The sequence below is a fragment of the Euleptes europaea genome, chromosome 18, assembly GCF_029931775.1.
Source record: "Euleptes europaea isolate rEulEur1 chromosome 18, rEulEur1.hap1, whole genome shotgun sequence".
Taxonomy (NCBI): Eukaryota; Metazoa; Chordata; class Lepidosauria; order Squamata; family Sphaerodactylidae; genus Euleptes; species Euleptes europaea.
Window position 1 is genome coordinate 2,503,275 of NC_079329.1, and position 16,438 is coordinate 2,519,712.

Sequence of the window (16,438 nt, forward strand, 5' to 3'; positions counted from 1 at the left end):
TCACGGAACTTCAGGTAGGCAATGAACTTCAGTTTTGTGAGTCTTGGTTCGTTTAGACCAGTGGTTCCCAAAGTGGGCAGTACCACCCCCTGGGGGGGCAGTGGGATTACCTAGAGGGGCACTAAGGCAAGGGGGCAGCAGGGGGCGCTAGAGGTGGGCCCCTTCAACTGTTGTTCACTAACTTACAATAGATCAAGCTATGGCACCGTGCTGGCAAATTTGGTGGAAACGATCATAATTTTTTTCCAGACTTTGAAGAGCTGGTACCACTGGATCAAGTTCATCAGTTTTGTTGAATAAATTTCAAATAATTAAAACTAAGTTTTAATTTGATTTTGAATTGATGTGCAATTAACTTACTATTTTGAAACTATTATTATCTTCTTTAGTGAGTCATTCAAACCCCTATTTTGAATAATGCTTTTTGTAGGATAGGGTATGGGGTGCTTGGGGTTGAGTTTGTGGAACCAAGGGGGTGGTGGCCCAAAACGTTTGGGAACCACTGGTTTAGACAATTAGAGAATTTTGGTTGACCGCGGTAGTTTGGAACTGAGATGGAAAGCCTGAACACACACAAAATCCCATTTGTGGGTCCCTATGACTCATACATTCGGAAGCAGAAAAACTTTTTTCCATTGGTAGACAACAGCCAAATCAACATTTAAAATCTTAGGTTTTAATTAAATTTAAATAAGTTACAACTGCCAAAATATTGATTGCAAACAAAAAATTAATAAATATGAAATTAAGAACACATTTCACAGAAATGCTTCTTTAAAAACAAGAACTAAGAGTACTTATAACCTAACCTTCCCTGCAAGAAAACTGCTTCTAGGAAAGAGTATCTCTCAACATACATTTTATTTCCAAGTGGAATTTCCACCTCAGACAATGGTTACAGAATCTGCCCTGTACCTTATAATGAATGTAGTAAAAGGAACAAAGGGTGGTTTGGTGAGAGAAAGTAAGGACAAAGCTGGCCCTGGCACGCAGGAGCTGCCTTCTACCTGGCCAGCAAAGGATCCGGGTCCCACTGCCTTCAGGCCAAACTAGTCTTTTATTGCAGACTCCGCCCATCAGGCCCAAAACTGTCACCCTTCGCTGCCTTCAAGCCCCCTTTTTCCATGAAGGCTTTGATGCAACTACTAGCCCTTCTTCCCTTCAGAGATCAGACGTCCCAATCTTGTCCCACCTGCCCTCCCAGGAATCCAAGGTGGTAAATACACAACACGCATTCTCCTCCCCCTCCTGCCTTTTGTGATCTCCCTTAGGCCAAATTTTAAATGGTAACCTCATCAGAGCACAGGCCTGTTTTCTTCCCCTCTGTGAAATATCATGCTCACAGAAAGTATAATAATGAAGTCTTTAAAGGGCTGTTTTTAAAAAACCTTCTCTCAAGGATGGAAACAATACCAAACATAAAACACATTTTTCATTTGGAAGACAAAAAAATGCAGAAGCCAAATACGAGACCGCAATAAGGCCTGTTTCTAGCTTCTCCAAACACCCACATTTAATAAAAATGGTGCGTTCACAGTAGAAAAATGAAGTGCCCTTCGTGTTCGTCTTAGCCATATGGTCTCAATCCACATCTGCCTCTTGAAACTTGCCAGGGGGTACATCGCAGGGCAGTCTGGAGACGCTGACTACATGCCGGAGGGGATTTGCTGGTTCAAAACTGCGCCAAAAAGCGTGTCAGACAAATTAGAATGCAAGGCAAATTGCAATTCTGTTGATTTAATCCAGAAGGGATGCCACCCTGGTTCTCATAGGACCTAACGTGTCTGTTCTTTCCACCACCTCTTCTTTCTTCTGGGGCATTTCACATTGGACAAGAAGCAGCGAGGTCACATAAGCCTATCAGCCTCCAATGGCTCATGACAAATAATTTCAAGAGTAAACAAAAAAACTCTGTTGGATGCTGACCACACTGAGAAGACCACCTGCACACTCTGGGGAACCAGCATTCAATTCTGAGTGTGTCACAAAAGGCAGATTGTGCCAAATCTCACAGTTATCAGCCAGTTCCATTCTGCAGCCAAATGAGGTCAGGAAGTGTACTGGGACCATCTAGTCCTCAGATGACATAGCTCATGAGTGCCAAGTCCTTTATTTGAGGTGCGTAGGCTGTGAGAAAGAATGGAGAGAAACAGTAATGTTGATGCGCCCATAAATTTTAAAAATACATTTCCCCAAGCCCCCTTTCAGCGCAAATTCCACACTACTACAGATTCTCACACCCCTTGTATTTTTATTTTATTTACAAAATTTATATGCCATCGTTCCACCCTCACAAGGGCTATCAAGGCAGCTAACAACTTAAAACATACATGATAAAATCACATTTTAAAACCATTAAAATCATTGTAGCCACGCACTAACGTGTTTACTTAAAGTACAACTGCATTCCTATACTCTGTCATAGAAAGCTGAAGGGCAAACCAGTGACTGGCAGAGATCCAGTAGAATTAAAGGATCAGCTCTAAGATGCTCAACTTCACCCCAGGCCAAAAGGGACGTGGACTTGTCTTCAGGAATTATGGCTCGCAACACTTCCTTGGTCTAACCCTACAACTCTTTTTACCATCTTGTGTCAGCAGCAAGAATCATATTTCCTCCATGTAGATATTTTCAGGAGGGTAGCTGTGTAGGTCTGCAGTAGAAGAGCTAGATATGAGTCCAGGAACACCTTGGAAAACAATAACATTTGGGAGGCGGGGTATAAGCTTTCAAGGGTCTAAGCTCCCTTTGATTCTTGAAAGCTTGTACCCCCAAAATCTTAGCTAAGGTGCTACTATACTCAGAAATGACCCTTGGATGGCAAAAAATCAGACTTTATTTTCAGAGGCAGGAGGCATAGAGCACAACAGTTAATATAAACAGTTAATATAAAAAAAGATGTCTTCCCTGCTGTATGGGCATGTCAGAAAGACAGGATGCCTCTTCTAACATGGTGCCTGCTCCTGTGGTTTTTACAAATGTCAGTCATAGATAAAATATATGTAAAAGTATGTTACATCAATCCTATTTCTCATAAAAATACATAAGCTAACACAGGAACTATAAAAATAAAATATAAATTTTATATGGACATTTCATGGTTCTTTCTTTATTCATGGGTATTACACAGAGGTCTAACACCACCTCAAAGGTTAACATAAATTTATTCCAGCATAATCTTTGGTGAGATGCATGCTCTGATGGTGACCTCTGATTCCTGAGAACCCCTGCTGGGATTGATTTTTAGCGTGAGATGCTGCGGGACTCCTGCTCCATCTTATTACGTCTGATTAACATAGCCACTTCTACACGTGTGCATGAAATTTAAGAATACGCAGTTTAACTCATGTTACATCTGTTGAATTCTTAATCGCTGTGAGTGTCCCTGAGAGAAAGACCTTTCTCCGCCTGAAACCCTGGAGAGCCGCTGCCAGTCTAAGCGGACAATACTGTGATAGACCGATGGTCTGATTCAGTATAAGGTAGCTTCATATGTTCTTATGAAGGCAACAAAGATGGTGAGGGGTCTGGAGACCAAGTCCTATGAGGGAAGGTTGAAGGAGCTGGGTATGTTTAGCCTGAAGAGGAGAAGACTGAGAGGGGACATGATGACCATCTTCAAGTACTTGAAGGGCCGTCATAGAGAGGATGGCGCCGAGTTGTTTTCTGTTGCCCCAGAAGGTCAGACCAGAACCAACGGGTTGAAATTAAATCAGAAGAGTTTCTGTCTAGACATCAGGACGAATTCTCTAACAGAGTGGTTCCTCGGTGGAACAGGCTTCCTCGGGAGGTGGTGAGCTCTCCTTCCCTGGAGGTTTTTAAGCAGAGGTTAGATGGCCATCTGTCAGCAATGCTGATTCTGTGACCTTAGGAAGATGATGAGAGGGAGAGCATATTGGCCATCTTCTGGGCAGTGAGTAGGGGTCACTGGGGGTTTGTGCAGGGGGTTGGACTAGATGACCCTGGTGGTCCCTGATTCTATGTGTGTTCCCATCGCCTACCACCTTGTCCTTTTAGGTGGAGATACCGGAGACTGAGCCTGGGACCTTCTGCATGCCAAGCAGGTGCTCTACCATTGAGCCACAGCCCCTCCCAAAAAGGGCGACAGACAAGCCAGCCAAATCGCTTCTATTCCAATGTCACATATACGACCACACACACGCGGCATAACAAAACACGCGCATTGACTCTGTAATCGACTACTCGCGCCTACCGATCGATTATTCGGCGCACCGGGTAAGTCTGGAGCGCGACACTCACGGTTGATTGGCGGGCTACTTCGAGCGGGCGCGGAGCGGCTCCTCCTGGGCGCATGCGCGCCGCGGCCGGCCCCTCCCTTGAGGAGCCGCTTGAGGGCGCTCCAGAGCCGCCACTGGCCGGCGGCCTCGTCGTCCTGCTCCTCGCCGGGGGCCTCGTCGGCCGGGCGGCCGGCTCCCCGCCGCTCCCTCTCGGCCAGGACGACGCGCTGCCAGAGCTCGGCGTCGATGGGCGGCAGGACGAGGCGGCTCCGGCCGTAGCCGCTGCTGCGCCTCACGCCGGCCACCAGGAAGTTGCTCCGCTCGCGGAGGGGCGTGACGGCGCGGCAGTACGGGCACGTGACCTCCTCCCAGCCGCCCTCGCGCGCCAGCTGGCAGACGCAGGCGCTGCAGAGCACGTGGCGGCAGCGCGAGGGCTTCCACGAGCCGCGCGCGCCCCCGAGCCGGCGCGGCGCGCGCCCGCAGCAGTCGAAGGGCATGCAGCAGATGCCGCACTCCAGCTCCTCGGCCCCGCCTGCCTCGTCCTCCGGCGCCTGGCCCATCCCGCCACCCGTAGCTCGCCCCAGCGCCGGCAAGGACGCCTCGGAAGGCCCTTCGCGCCGGCACCCTCCCTATATAGACGAGGCGGAGGGAGCGCGCTCTCCCTCGGCCACGCCCCCTCCCTCTCGGCCAACGGGGCTCGTGGGGGGAAAGGGGCCACGCCCCCTCCGCCGCTGTTTAAAAGGGTGGGCGTGGTGACGTAAGGCGTACGGTCGCCGCCTTCCCTCTTGCTTAGCAGCTTAGCGAGAGGCAGGAATTAAACCGGTGGAGCCTTTCCTGGCCCTGTGATTGGGGGAAACTTCACCGGTTGAACTCCTTTATGTTTTTTTTTTTTTAATAATTTTATTCATTTTTTAATAAGGGGTACAGAAAGGAAAAAAAAGGGAAAGACAAAAAGGGTGAATTTAACATTTCGTTTTTATGTCGGTGCCCAAGATAAGCCATCAATGCCAAACCCCCTCTGCTTCTCACATGAACGCATGAAGCTGCCTTATGCTGAATCAGACCCCTGGTCCATCAGAGTCAGTATTGTCTCCTCAGGCCGGCAGCGGCTCTCCCGGGTCTCAGGCAGGGGTCTCTCCCATCACCTACTTGCCTCTAGTCCCTTTAAGTGGAGATGCAAAGGATTGAACCTGGGACCTTCAGCATGCCAAGCAGAGGCCCTACCCCTGAGCCACGGCCCCTCCCCTTCTCTGTTGCCTTGAAATGCCCCTCGCTGGGGTCGCCGTAAGTCTGTTGTGACTTTGGCACTTGTGTAAACAGAGAAGACGGACAGAGGGGTCTTTGTCTCCCTGTCCCAAGAGCCCCGTGGCGCAGAGTGGTCAGCTGCAGTACTGCAGTCCAAGCTCTGCTCACGACCTGAGTTCAATCCCAACGGACGTTGGTTTCAGGTAGCCGGCTCAAGGTTGACTCAGCCTTCCATCCTTCCGAGGTTGGTCAAATGAGTACCCAGCTTGCTGGGGGTAAAGGGAAGAAGACTGGGAAAGGCCCTGGCAAACCACCCCGTAAACAGAGTCTGTCTAGGAAATGTCGGGATGTGATGTCACCCCATGGGTCAGGAATGACCCGGTGCTTGCACAGGGGACTTTTACCTTCACCTTAACCATGATGCTACAACTCAGTACTGGAATTTCACCCAATGTTTCTTTGCAAAAGATTAAAGATGGTTAAAAAGGAAATACTTCTTACTCAATGAGTATTTCAGTTGTGGGACTCTGCTGTGGGGTTTGTTTCAGGTGAGTAGCCGGGTTCGTCTGTAGCAGCAGGACAAAATTCGAGTCTAGTACTGTCTTGGAGACCCACAAAATCTTCCAGGGTATAAATGTCTGTGAGTCAAAAACTCTTTGTCTGACACGAAGCTGATCTGGACACAAATTTTGTTCTGCTATGGGGTGGGGGTGGGGACTCATTTAGATGGCTTTAAAAAGGGATTAGATACGTTCATGGAGTGTCAGTGGCTGAATGGGACCTCCATGTTCCAGGCAGTATAGCTCTGAAGACCAGTTGCTGGGAGGCAGTAGCAGGCGGAAACATTGGTCTCCAGGACCGTGCACGGCTGGCCACTGCAGGAAACAGGATATAGGGCTGGATAGACCTGGGTCTGATTCAAAAGGCTTATCTAAAAAAGGAATGACCTATGGAGTCCCTCCGGGAAGATAAAAAAGGGCCTGATCATTGAGTGCCTTGTGTTTCCTGTGATTGGCTGACAAAGGTCTGGCGGGGAGATATGGGGGAAATCCTCTGAGCTAGCAGGAAAGTTTTGTTGACTGTAGATTCCTGAAACTCTGTCATGGTTTCCAAGAGATTTCTTGAACAAATAAGATTGACGAGAAATTGTTGGGATGCTTCTGCTCCTGGATGTGCGGGTCCTGTTTCCTGCTCTGGAAAAGTGGATTAGAACCCGTTACAATTTGCATTCTTCTCACTGGGTCAGCTGTGGGGCAGGATGGGCTGAAAGTCTGCATTTGGTTGTAAAGTGACTGAATGACCCTGTGAAGACAAACTTGCTTACTGTACCTGAAATTGTGTGTCATCTGTCCCGTCTTGGGCCTGGCCAGGGAGTACATTCAGATGAGGCCATGGAGAGTCAGATGGACCTGAAGCCTCAGCTACCACACGGGGTATCTGTTGTCAAGTCACAACTAATTTACAGTGACCCCATTTCAAGGCAAGTAAGGGGCATTTCAAGGCAAGTGAGAAGCAGAGGTGGTTTGCCATTGTCTTCCTTCAGAGCCTTCCCTGGTGGTCTCCCATCTCCCCTGCTTAGCTTCCAAGATCTGATGAGTTATACCTTTCTGCTTCTCTCATCTATCTCCTACCAGGGAAGAAAGAAAAGGGAAGTGGAACCCACGCAGCCCAAAGGTATTTCTTTATTCCTCCGCGTGATGGTTATGATTGACCAGGCTCCGATACAAACCGTTTTTTTTATAACAGACGTATATTACTCATTTGGTTATTGCAGTGTGAAATCGGTCTGCACCTTGTTTCACCTGTCAGGAGGGTGAGGCTCAAGGAAAACTGCATCTGATTTTCTGGATCTTTAGATCTCCTCTTCTCACTGGTAGCTGCTTCCTTGCAAAATTAATCGCTGGTAATTCTGATTTCTGTTGCAATCCACGATTCGTTCTGCTTCAGTTACTCCCAAATGCAGTTTGCCTAATGTCTATTCTCCTGATTAATTCTGTGCATGTTGCAAGAATGTTTTTCCACCCTTGCACATGCCTCAGCTGAAGGCAAGTGCTTTTTTGGGAGAACCTGTTGAGTGTTTGGGTGGTGATATTTAGGACCGCATTTGGTTAAGTTATTAGCAGTCCCTGAATTGTGATTTAAAAATTTTTTTTGTGTTTTTTATGTATTTCATTTTATGTATTTGATCTATGCTGGAAGCTGCCTTGAGCTCCGAAAGAGAAAAAGGTAGCTAATAAATGTTTCAAACAAATAATAAACAGTGTGTTAGGTGCTGAGCCGAACAGTACAGTCCAACAGATTCTGTTGGTGGTGGTTCATAAAGAGAGTGATTATTTAGGTTTTATAAGTACTGGTCGATGTTTGTTTGGAAAGAAATTTTTTAATCCTGTATTATTGTTGATCTTAATAAGTAAATGAAAAAGAACAGTACCGTCCTTCAGCTCTTTGCCAGATTCTCTTGGAAGGCTGGTGGATTGGGTCCATCTGAATGTCTGTTTTTTATCTAATGCCTTCTGTCTATTCCCCAACCCTTACCCTCACCACAGCCCTTTGAAATGGCTAGATTGAAAGAGCATAACTGATTCGAGGTCATCCAGGAAACATCAGGGCAGAGTCTGGATTTGAGCGATGGGGGGGGGGTGTCTCCTGGACCCTAGGCTCAAATCGCTACACCACTCTGACTCTGTGTAGAGGGCGGTGGTGGTGGGGAGAAGAGAGTGCTTCTGTCAAGTAAACGGGAAGCAGACAAACTGGAGAGGGACAGGTGCTCATGCAAATTCCATCCGTTGAAGCTGGAATGATGCACAACGAGGGAATAGAACACACCTGACTATCATGCGGGCGTTCGCAATGGCAGGCAGTGGCTGAATCCGGTGAGATCGCCTCAGTGTGAAACACTTGTGGTAAGGAGGTTTGTGTTCCGGACTGGAACATTGTCCTGGCATGTTGAAAGAAGCTATTTGCAACAGAAGGAAAGCATGCAGCAGAAGGCCCTCCCAACATTACCTGGTGACACAAAAGGGAGGATTTCTAGGGCTTCCAGTGGGCTGATTTCGGCACAGAGTGTCTAGGAAACGGTTCTGCCTTTGAGGCCCCTTTCAGGATATTGGGGGGCGGGGGGAGAGGGAGAAGGAGCCTGGCTTCTTTGATTCTGAAATGTATCATGAGCAGGGTTGCCAACTGATCATCCAGGCTACAGTGGTTGGTACTCCTGGAGAAAATGGCTGCTTCAGAGGGTCGACAGTTTGGCATCACACCCCTGCGAGCGAGCTCCCCGCCCCAAGCTCTGCCCTCCCCAGGGCCCACATCCAAATCTTCGGGAATTTCCCAGTCTGGAGCTGGCAACCCCTAATTATGAGGCCCACTGATGTGCTTTCTTACACTTTTTGGGAACGAAAAAGTCACAGATGCCAACCAGTGCAAGATCCCCGCTGTCTCCTTTGCCCAAACTCAGGTTTCCTTTTGAGCAGGAGTTGTACTCATCGCTCCCCACCCCCATGAGGAGTGGACTGGCACTTTCGTTTTCTGGGACCGTTCCTGGAGGGCTGCTCCTAGGGCAGCCGAGGGTGGGGGGAGAAGAAGAGTTGGTTTTTATATGCCGACTTTATCACTTAAGGAAGAATCAAAGCGGCTTACAATCACCTTTCCCCTTCCCACAACAGACAGTGTTAGGTAGGTGGGGCTGAGAGAGCTGTGACTAGCCCAAGGTCACCCAGCTAGCTTCATGTGTAGGAATGAGGAAACCAACCCGGTCCAGATTAGCCTCCGCTGCTCATGAGAAGGAGTGGGGAAACAAACCCGGTTCTCCAGATCAGACTCCACTGCTCCAAACCACCGCTCTTAACCACTACACCATGCTGGCAGAGTCCGGGGGGGGGGGGGTGGCAGCTTGGCCATGATGAGTCGTTGCTGGCTGGATCAGAGCCGTGGGGACCTGGCGGAGCTGCCGGCGTCCCTGGGGCCACCCAAATTTCACTTTCTCGCTTGGCCGCTTTACTGTCCCAGTCCACCCGTGCCCCTGCGGGTTTATTCCTTCCACGTTCTCTTTTTGCTCATCTGGGGGCCAAGGGGGCGAAGGCAAGAAGTGGAGATTGCCAACAGGGCATCCGGTGGAAAGGGCTGCGGTGATCTTGGGAGCCAGCTGCTTTGGAAACAGTGAGAGTGGCTGTCAAGTCCAAAGCGTGCCACGCCTAAGGGCATAATAGCCAGCCCTGGCATTGCCACAGGCAATGGCAAGAGATTAAAAGAATTCCTGGCCATCATCTCAGCAATCAGAAGGCCCCTATAAGGCTGGTCAGTTTGGTTATCATCCCCACATTAAAGAAAGAAGACCAAGGCCATTGTGCTGTGCCTAAGGCCACCCAGGAAACTCTGACTGGAGCTAAATCTGAACCCGGAGACCCATCTCTACACACCAGGATCATTGTTTGCCAAGGGTGATTGTTACAGCATCCCCCACTGTAATAAGAAGAGGCCAGGTACATATGATGCCGCCTTATACTGAATCAATCCATTGGTCTGTCAAGGTCAGTATTGTCTACTCAGACTGGAAGCGGCTCTTTGGGGTCTCCAGTAGAGGTCTTTCACACCACCTACTGCCTCATCCTTTGCAATGGAGATGCTGGCGGGGATCGATGCCCTACCACTAAGCCACAGCCCCGCCAGGTAAGGTAACAACTTCTCTTGGGCTGAGTCTAGTTTCAATCCATTCCTCAGAACCAAGTCTCACTGAATTAAGCAGGACTTACTCCCAAGTAAAGATACTTAGGATTACAGCCCCAGAGTAAGAAAGCTGAAGTTTTAATGTCATACGTAAGTCCTCTTCAGCACCAAATGGACAACTCGGTGTCACTATGCTGTTTGCTTCTAGAACCTAATGAAGTTATTGCAATTAATGCTGTCACCTTATCCCTGTTGTGTCTCATAATTGGTTTGAGCAGGTTCTGGCTTCTGCCTATTCCTGTCCTAACTCCAATAAATGTGGGCGCTTCCCTGCTCCTGCCAACAACCAAACCAGCCCGATGACTTAATTCTTCAGACGCTGCTCGAGGCAGGTCCAGCCAGCCACCTTCGATTGACTGATTTGCCCTGGCAAACTGACCCAAACAAGAAGGATGTCGGATGCTCTCGAAGGAGAGATTCTAATCTCCCCAGAAGATAATTCCCGTAGATCCAAGCAAGAGGAGACAGCCCTCTTTGGGGGGGGGTGTTTGGGAGCAGCTGTCTACACGGGGCTGTGGTGGAGTTTTGTGCGCTCCATAACGCAGCTTCTCGTGAGCATAGTGAAACTTCTGGTGGCGAAGGAGACCTGGGCTCTGACTCCTGACTCTTGATTCATACCAGAGAAAGAAGGCAACTGATAAGCTATTTTCGTGTGAATAATTATCGTGCAGCTGAGAGGAAGTGCTGTTTACCTCCAGGCGTGGCAGCACATGCTTGTGTGTGTGTGTCTCTCTGTGTCAGCCCTGCTTGGCCAGCTGTTGAATGCGCAAGATGCCCCAAGGCAAAGCTATTGCCTTCAAAGGCAGGAGATTAAAGGCCCAGCACTGGAGAGCGAAGCAGCGCTTCACACTTGGGGTTGGGGCCGTGGGTTGGTGGTAGAGCATCTGCTGAGCATGCAGAAGGTCCCATGTCCAATCCACGGCATCTCCAGTTAAAGATCAGATAGTAGGTAGAAGAAGAAGATAGTAGGTAATGAGAAAGACCATCTCTACCTGAGACCCTGATGAGCTGCTTCCAGTCTGAATAGGCAATACAGACCTTGATGGACCAGCGGTCTGATTCAGTATTAGACAGCTTTGTCTGTGTTTAGGGGCTGTGGCTCAGTGGAAAAGCATCTGAGGTCCCAGATTCAATCCTTGGCAGCATCTCCAGCTAGAAAAACTAGGCAGTAGGTGATGTGAAAGACCTTCATCTGAGACCCTAGAAAGCAGCTGCCAGTCTGAGTAGATAAGACTGACCTTGATGGACCAAGGGCCTGCTTCAGCAGAAGGCAGCTTTATCTGTTTCTGGGTGATAGGTTCAGTATGTACAAGTAAGACATTTTGTGTGTACGTGCAACAATCCCGTTTACTACCCCACAGATCCTACAAATTCATGTGCTGCAATGGCTCATCTGCATATGAGGTGGGGAAGGGGTTGGCGATAGGGTTGCCAGCCTCCAGGTCCTTGCTGGAGATCTCCTGCTATTACAACTGATCTCCAGCCGATAGAGACCAGCTCACCTGCAGGAAATGGTCGCTTTGGCCATTGGACTCTATGGCACTGAAATCCCTCCCCAAACCCCGCCCTCCTCAGGCTCCGCCCCAAAAATCTCCAGGTATTTCCCAACCCGGAGCTGGCAACCCTAGTCGGCAACCCTGCGACATGCAGTCCTTGAGTGATGAAAACACTAGGGTAGAGACTTGGGAGGCGAGGGGACATTTTCGTTTAAATGGCTTGGTGTGCTTTTTGATGAAATCCTGTATGTGTACAAACGATGTGGAGTTATTTTCAACATAATTTAGCTGTTTGTAAGCTGTAATCTAGGCAGCTGCTGCTGCTTAGTTGGCTACCAAATGACTTAATTGTGACTTCCTGCAGCGGCTTTGAGCAGACAAATTGCTCCAGCCTGAACTCTTTCATGGCCTGTTTGCGAGATCTCAGCTCTCAGGTTGTACTGAAAGGTCCTTTCTGACCAGAGACTAGGGAGAGTCGGCAAGGAATTGCTCCCTTGGGCCTGCAGTAGAGTTGCCAGGTCCCTCTTTGAAGAAGAAGAGTTGGTTTTTATATGCCGACTTTCTCTACCACTTAAGCCAGAATGAAACCAGTTTACAATCCCCTTCCCTTCCCCTCCCCACAACATACACCCTGTGAGGTAGGAGAGGCTGAGAGAGCGTGACTGGCCCAAGATCACCCAGCTGGCTTTGTGTGTAGGAGTGGGGAAACAAATCCAGTTCTCCGGATTAGTGTCCATCGCTCATGTGGAGGAGCAGGGCATCAAACCTGGTTCTCCAGATTAGAGTCCCCTGCTCCAAACCACTGCTCTTAACCACTACACCATGCTGGCTCTTCACCGGCAGGAGGTTTTTCAGGCAGAGCCTGGGTAGGGCGGGGTTTGGGGAGGGACTTCAATGCCATAGAGTCCAATTGCCCAAGCGGCCATTTTCTCCAGGTGAACAGATCTCTATTGGCTGGAGATCAGCTGTAATAGCAGGAGATCTCCAGCCACCACCTGGAGGTTGGCAACCCTAGCCTGGTTACCAGCCAGCTCTGGCAGAGCTCCAGGAAAAAGGAATGACTTGTGGGCAGGCGGAATCCATTTGGTCGCTTCATGTATTATTTATTTCAACATTTCAAACATATTCAAAAAAAAAAAATTAAAAGCCAAGTGCCAATTCTACATGTATCAAGCATATCCCACCCACCCCCAAGGTGGTCTCTGCAGGGGGTGAGGCTTAAATTGATGGGTTCTTTTGGTGTTTGGGGTGGAAGCACGGTGCCCTCGCTCAACTCAAGAGGGAGCTGCTTTCCCTCGAAAGGAGCTTTGCTCTTGGGAAACCTCCAAGCTCCCAGCCTCCGTCTAGCTCATCTAGCAGAAATTGGGCTATTTTAAAAATCCTCTTTCCCTTTACTGGTGCGGAAGGACATTAAGTGTAGCAACAGGGCGTCTAAACATTAATAGATGTGGACAAAACCTTTTAGCCTGGGGACAGAACCCAGGAGAAAGGCCTCAGGGCCAAATTGACCAGGATCTCTCCTTCTGGGAGACGGGAAGCCTCTATTAAGGACATGCTGGGGGGGGGGGGGATTTGTTATTTTGTGGAGGGCGGCAATTTCTTTTAATAGCATGTATTCACTCTCTCCCACTGCCCTCTGAACTGTCTGCCTTGATCCTAAGCAAAGTACCAGTCCTAAGCTTGCAGATCGGGACATGGAAAAATTTAGGACGACTAATTAAAATCTGGTCATTGAGGATGTCAGCACCGTTCTCTCTCCATGCTGGGGAACCCTTGACTCACTGCAGTTCTGCCAGGGACAAACCTCTCAAAGGCTACCAGAAAACAAAACAACAATTCTGCCCCTGGACTATCTTGTAAGGGGGTGTGGTGATGGGGAGGAGGAGGGAATGTGCAACCAACCCAGTTAGGGTAGCCAGCTGGCCTGGAGAACAAAAAGGCCCTGTCCCTTGAATAGGCTTAAATAAATGGAATGTTATTTACCTCCATGCCGTGAAAATCTTCAGCTGCCCATCTCTACTCATTAAGACACTGTTAAAGGGGCAGTTGCCAACCCTAAATCTGTAGCGAAGAGGGAGAGGGACAGAGGAATGGGGCTGCTCTATACCGAAAACACACATTGCACCAAATTCCCCCCCCCCTTCTTTGAGACTTTCCTTCCTCTGCCACATTTTGGCACCCAAATATCTAACAACTGAATTTCAAGGCAGCATCTCTCCACTAAGCACCTGGCAGGAAACTATGGGGAATGCAGGCTCTGCAAGAAAGCAGGATGCCAACTGGGGAAAGAAACCATTTTTTGGGTGGAGGGGAAGAGGCTTGAATGGTTCAACACCCATGACAGTCAGGTGATTTTCAGAAGTTTAACATAATTGACGGACGTAATTGACAGACGGGCGTTGTCAAGAAGTTGAGGTCTCTCAATTTCTTTGATTGCATGATTTTTTGGTTCAGGCCTGGGAGGCCTATAGATTTTGTGTTATTGGGATTTTAGACCAGCAAAATAAGTTTCCTTTTGAAAACTGCTTCTATGGAGGTAGTAAGGTAAGCCCCAGCTGGTGCTAGTTAACCTCTCCCCTTTTTGGAATGCAAGGCCGTGCATTGCCATGGTAATTCAATGGTCAGCCATCATGACAATGTCCAGGTGCAGGTAGTTCTGCAGGCTTCCTCACCTGAACACATCTCTGAATGAGTCAGCAATTCTGACCAAGCGATTAATTAACAGCTAAGTGCTTGCGTTTTCTCAATTGGCCTCTATGAGCTCATGCCACTGAGAAAACGAATATAAGGACAAACCAACCCTTGAGAAAACTATGCATGCTTTGGGGTACAGCAGGAGAGCTGTGCTGGCTGCATCACAACCCATTTGATTTTGGCTCTTGAGGGGGAAACTCTGGTCAAGCTGACCTGCTTGGAGAAACCTTTGGACAACCTTTTGAAACTCTTGAATGCTGGAAGCATCTTTGGAACTTGGTAACTATAGACCTGATGCAAGAAACCTTTGCCAATCCTTTTGAACCAAAAGGGTTTTTTGAATGTATTAGCTAGTTATGCTAAATAGTTTATTGTTTTCTTGCTTAACACTTCATGACTTTTCTTTCCTGTAAACCAGCTTGAATCTTATAAATAAATTGTTAGCCTTTAAATGGCTTGTGTCTGTGATTTTAGGATTCCAAGCCTAAATTCTAAGTGCCCTTGTTTGAGTGTAAAAACCACCTACCAAAAACCTAAGACATTTTGGGAGTGTAATCTTTCCCTGGCAGGCTTCTACCTTGCAGGGTAAGCGTTGCACTCAATTTTGGAGTGAGTTGGGAGAGGATTGCCCTTATCTTCCCCCTGGAGCTCAATCTTTTGAAAGGGCTGGTGGCAGCTACTCCTTGGACTTGGGGCGAAAGCCTGGAGTTCAAGGTTTTGTCTTTTGGAAAACTTTTGACCAAACCAAAGCAGCCTCCAACTGGTGGAGACAGGTTGGGGAGCTCTTTGACAGGCGTCCCTCTGCTTTCCTTGAATTGGGCAAGTGTCCAGCAAGGGAAATTTCCCACCTGCCCACAGCCCCAATTTCAGCCCCTCAATCCCAATAAGCTCTTTCCCACCCCTGTTCCTCAAAAGTGTGTCACCTCCTGCAGAGACCCCCCTGAAAGCAACAGAAGTGCTACTCTAACCTTGAAGCAGAATCATCCTCAACAGAGAAAACATAGCGGTCATACATTTTTGGGGCCAGGGCAAGGGGCACGCGTAAGCACTGCTCGCCCTGGAAGCGCTGTGATCCAAAGCCATGAGCTGTACAGAGAAAGGGGTGCCGGGCACCCAGGATCAGGGCCTGGATGCGAAGCCTTCCTCTCTCCCCCTTGCTACAAGGTGACCCTTGGCCCTGAGGGCGCTTCAATTAGGATTATTGCTTTATGAAGAGAATGGCTCTTTCCCTAGAGGAGGGTGGAGATGTTCTCAACACGGAAGAAGTCAAGTAAGAACCAAGGTGGCGAGAGAAAGAAGCCCATCTCGCCCGCTGGGGTGGGGAGACTAGAGAAACATCGGGTTCAGGGAGGAAACGGGTGGCGGAAGCCAACCACGAAAATCAATGGGAGCAAAGGAAGCAAAACAGTGGGTTGAGGTGGATTCAGTTTCCCACCAAAATTGGAGTAAATAAAGGGCTATTTGCGAGGTAAAGCTTTGGTGCAAATGAAATATTAGACAACCTCCTTTGTGGACTTCAGACCCAATTTACCACAGAGGACATGGCATACATTTCCCCAAATCTCTGTTTGACATCTTCTCCCTCTTTCTCTCCTGCAGGATATCGCTGTGGTTTAACAGTTGCGCCTTCTCCCTAAAGAGTCCTGGAAATCGTAGTTGGGGTGGGGCAGAGATCTCAGGGGCAAACCAGTTATTGTTGCTTCCTTTTCAGGTATTTACCAAGTTTTTCTTAAGACCTTTGTATTGGGCTTGTCCAAGGTGTTTGGGCAGAAAATCCAAAATGGCGCCCACATACCACCGATTAGCATGAGACCCAGTTGAATGGAAGTTCTCTTGCATGGGTCCTGCTGAAATGGATGCCATTTCAGTGGGGCTTGCGCGGCAGAACTTCTTATCTCAAGGGATCCGTGGTGTGACCTGTGTCCATCTCCCACTTGGCCATTCTTATTGGCACCCGCTATCTTAGCGGCCGCCATCTTTTGTATGGGCAAAGCTGCTTCTGCCTTGGTGGACCCTGACTTTCTCTCCCTTGTTCCCTGCATT

General features: G+C 48.6%; 1 protein-coding gene across 1 annotated transcript; it reads right to left on the reverse strand.

Moving 5' to 3' along the window:
• Nucleotides 1-4,375: 4,375 nt before the first annotated feature.
• RNF227 (ring finger protein 227) lies at nucleotides 4,376-4,798 on the reverse strand (the record flags this gene model as incomplete). The annotated part of the gene is made up of 1 exon (XM_056863629.1): nucleotides 4,376-4,798. A coding segment is annotated over exon 1 (423 nt), but the record flags the coding sequence as incomplete, so codon positions are not given.
• Between the last annotated feature and the right edge of the window lie 11,640 nt (nucleotides 4,799-16,438).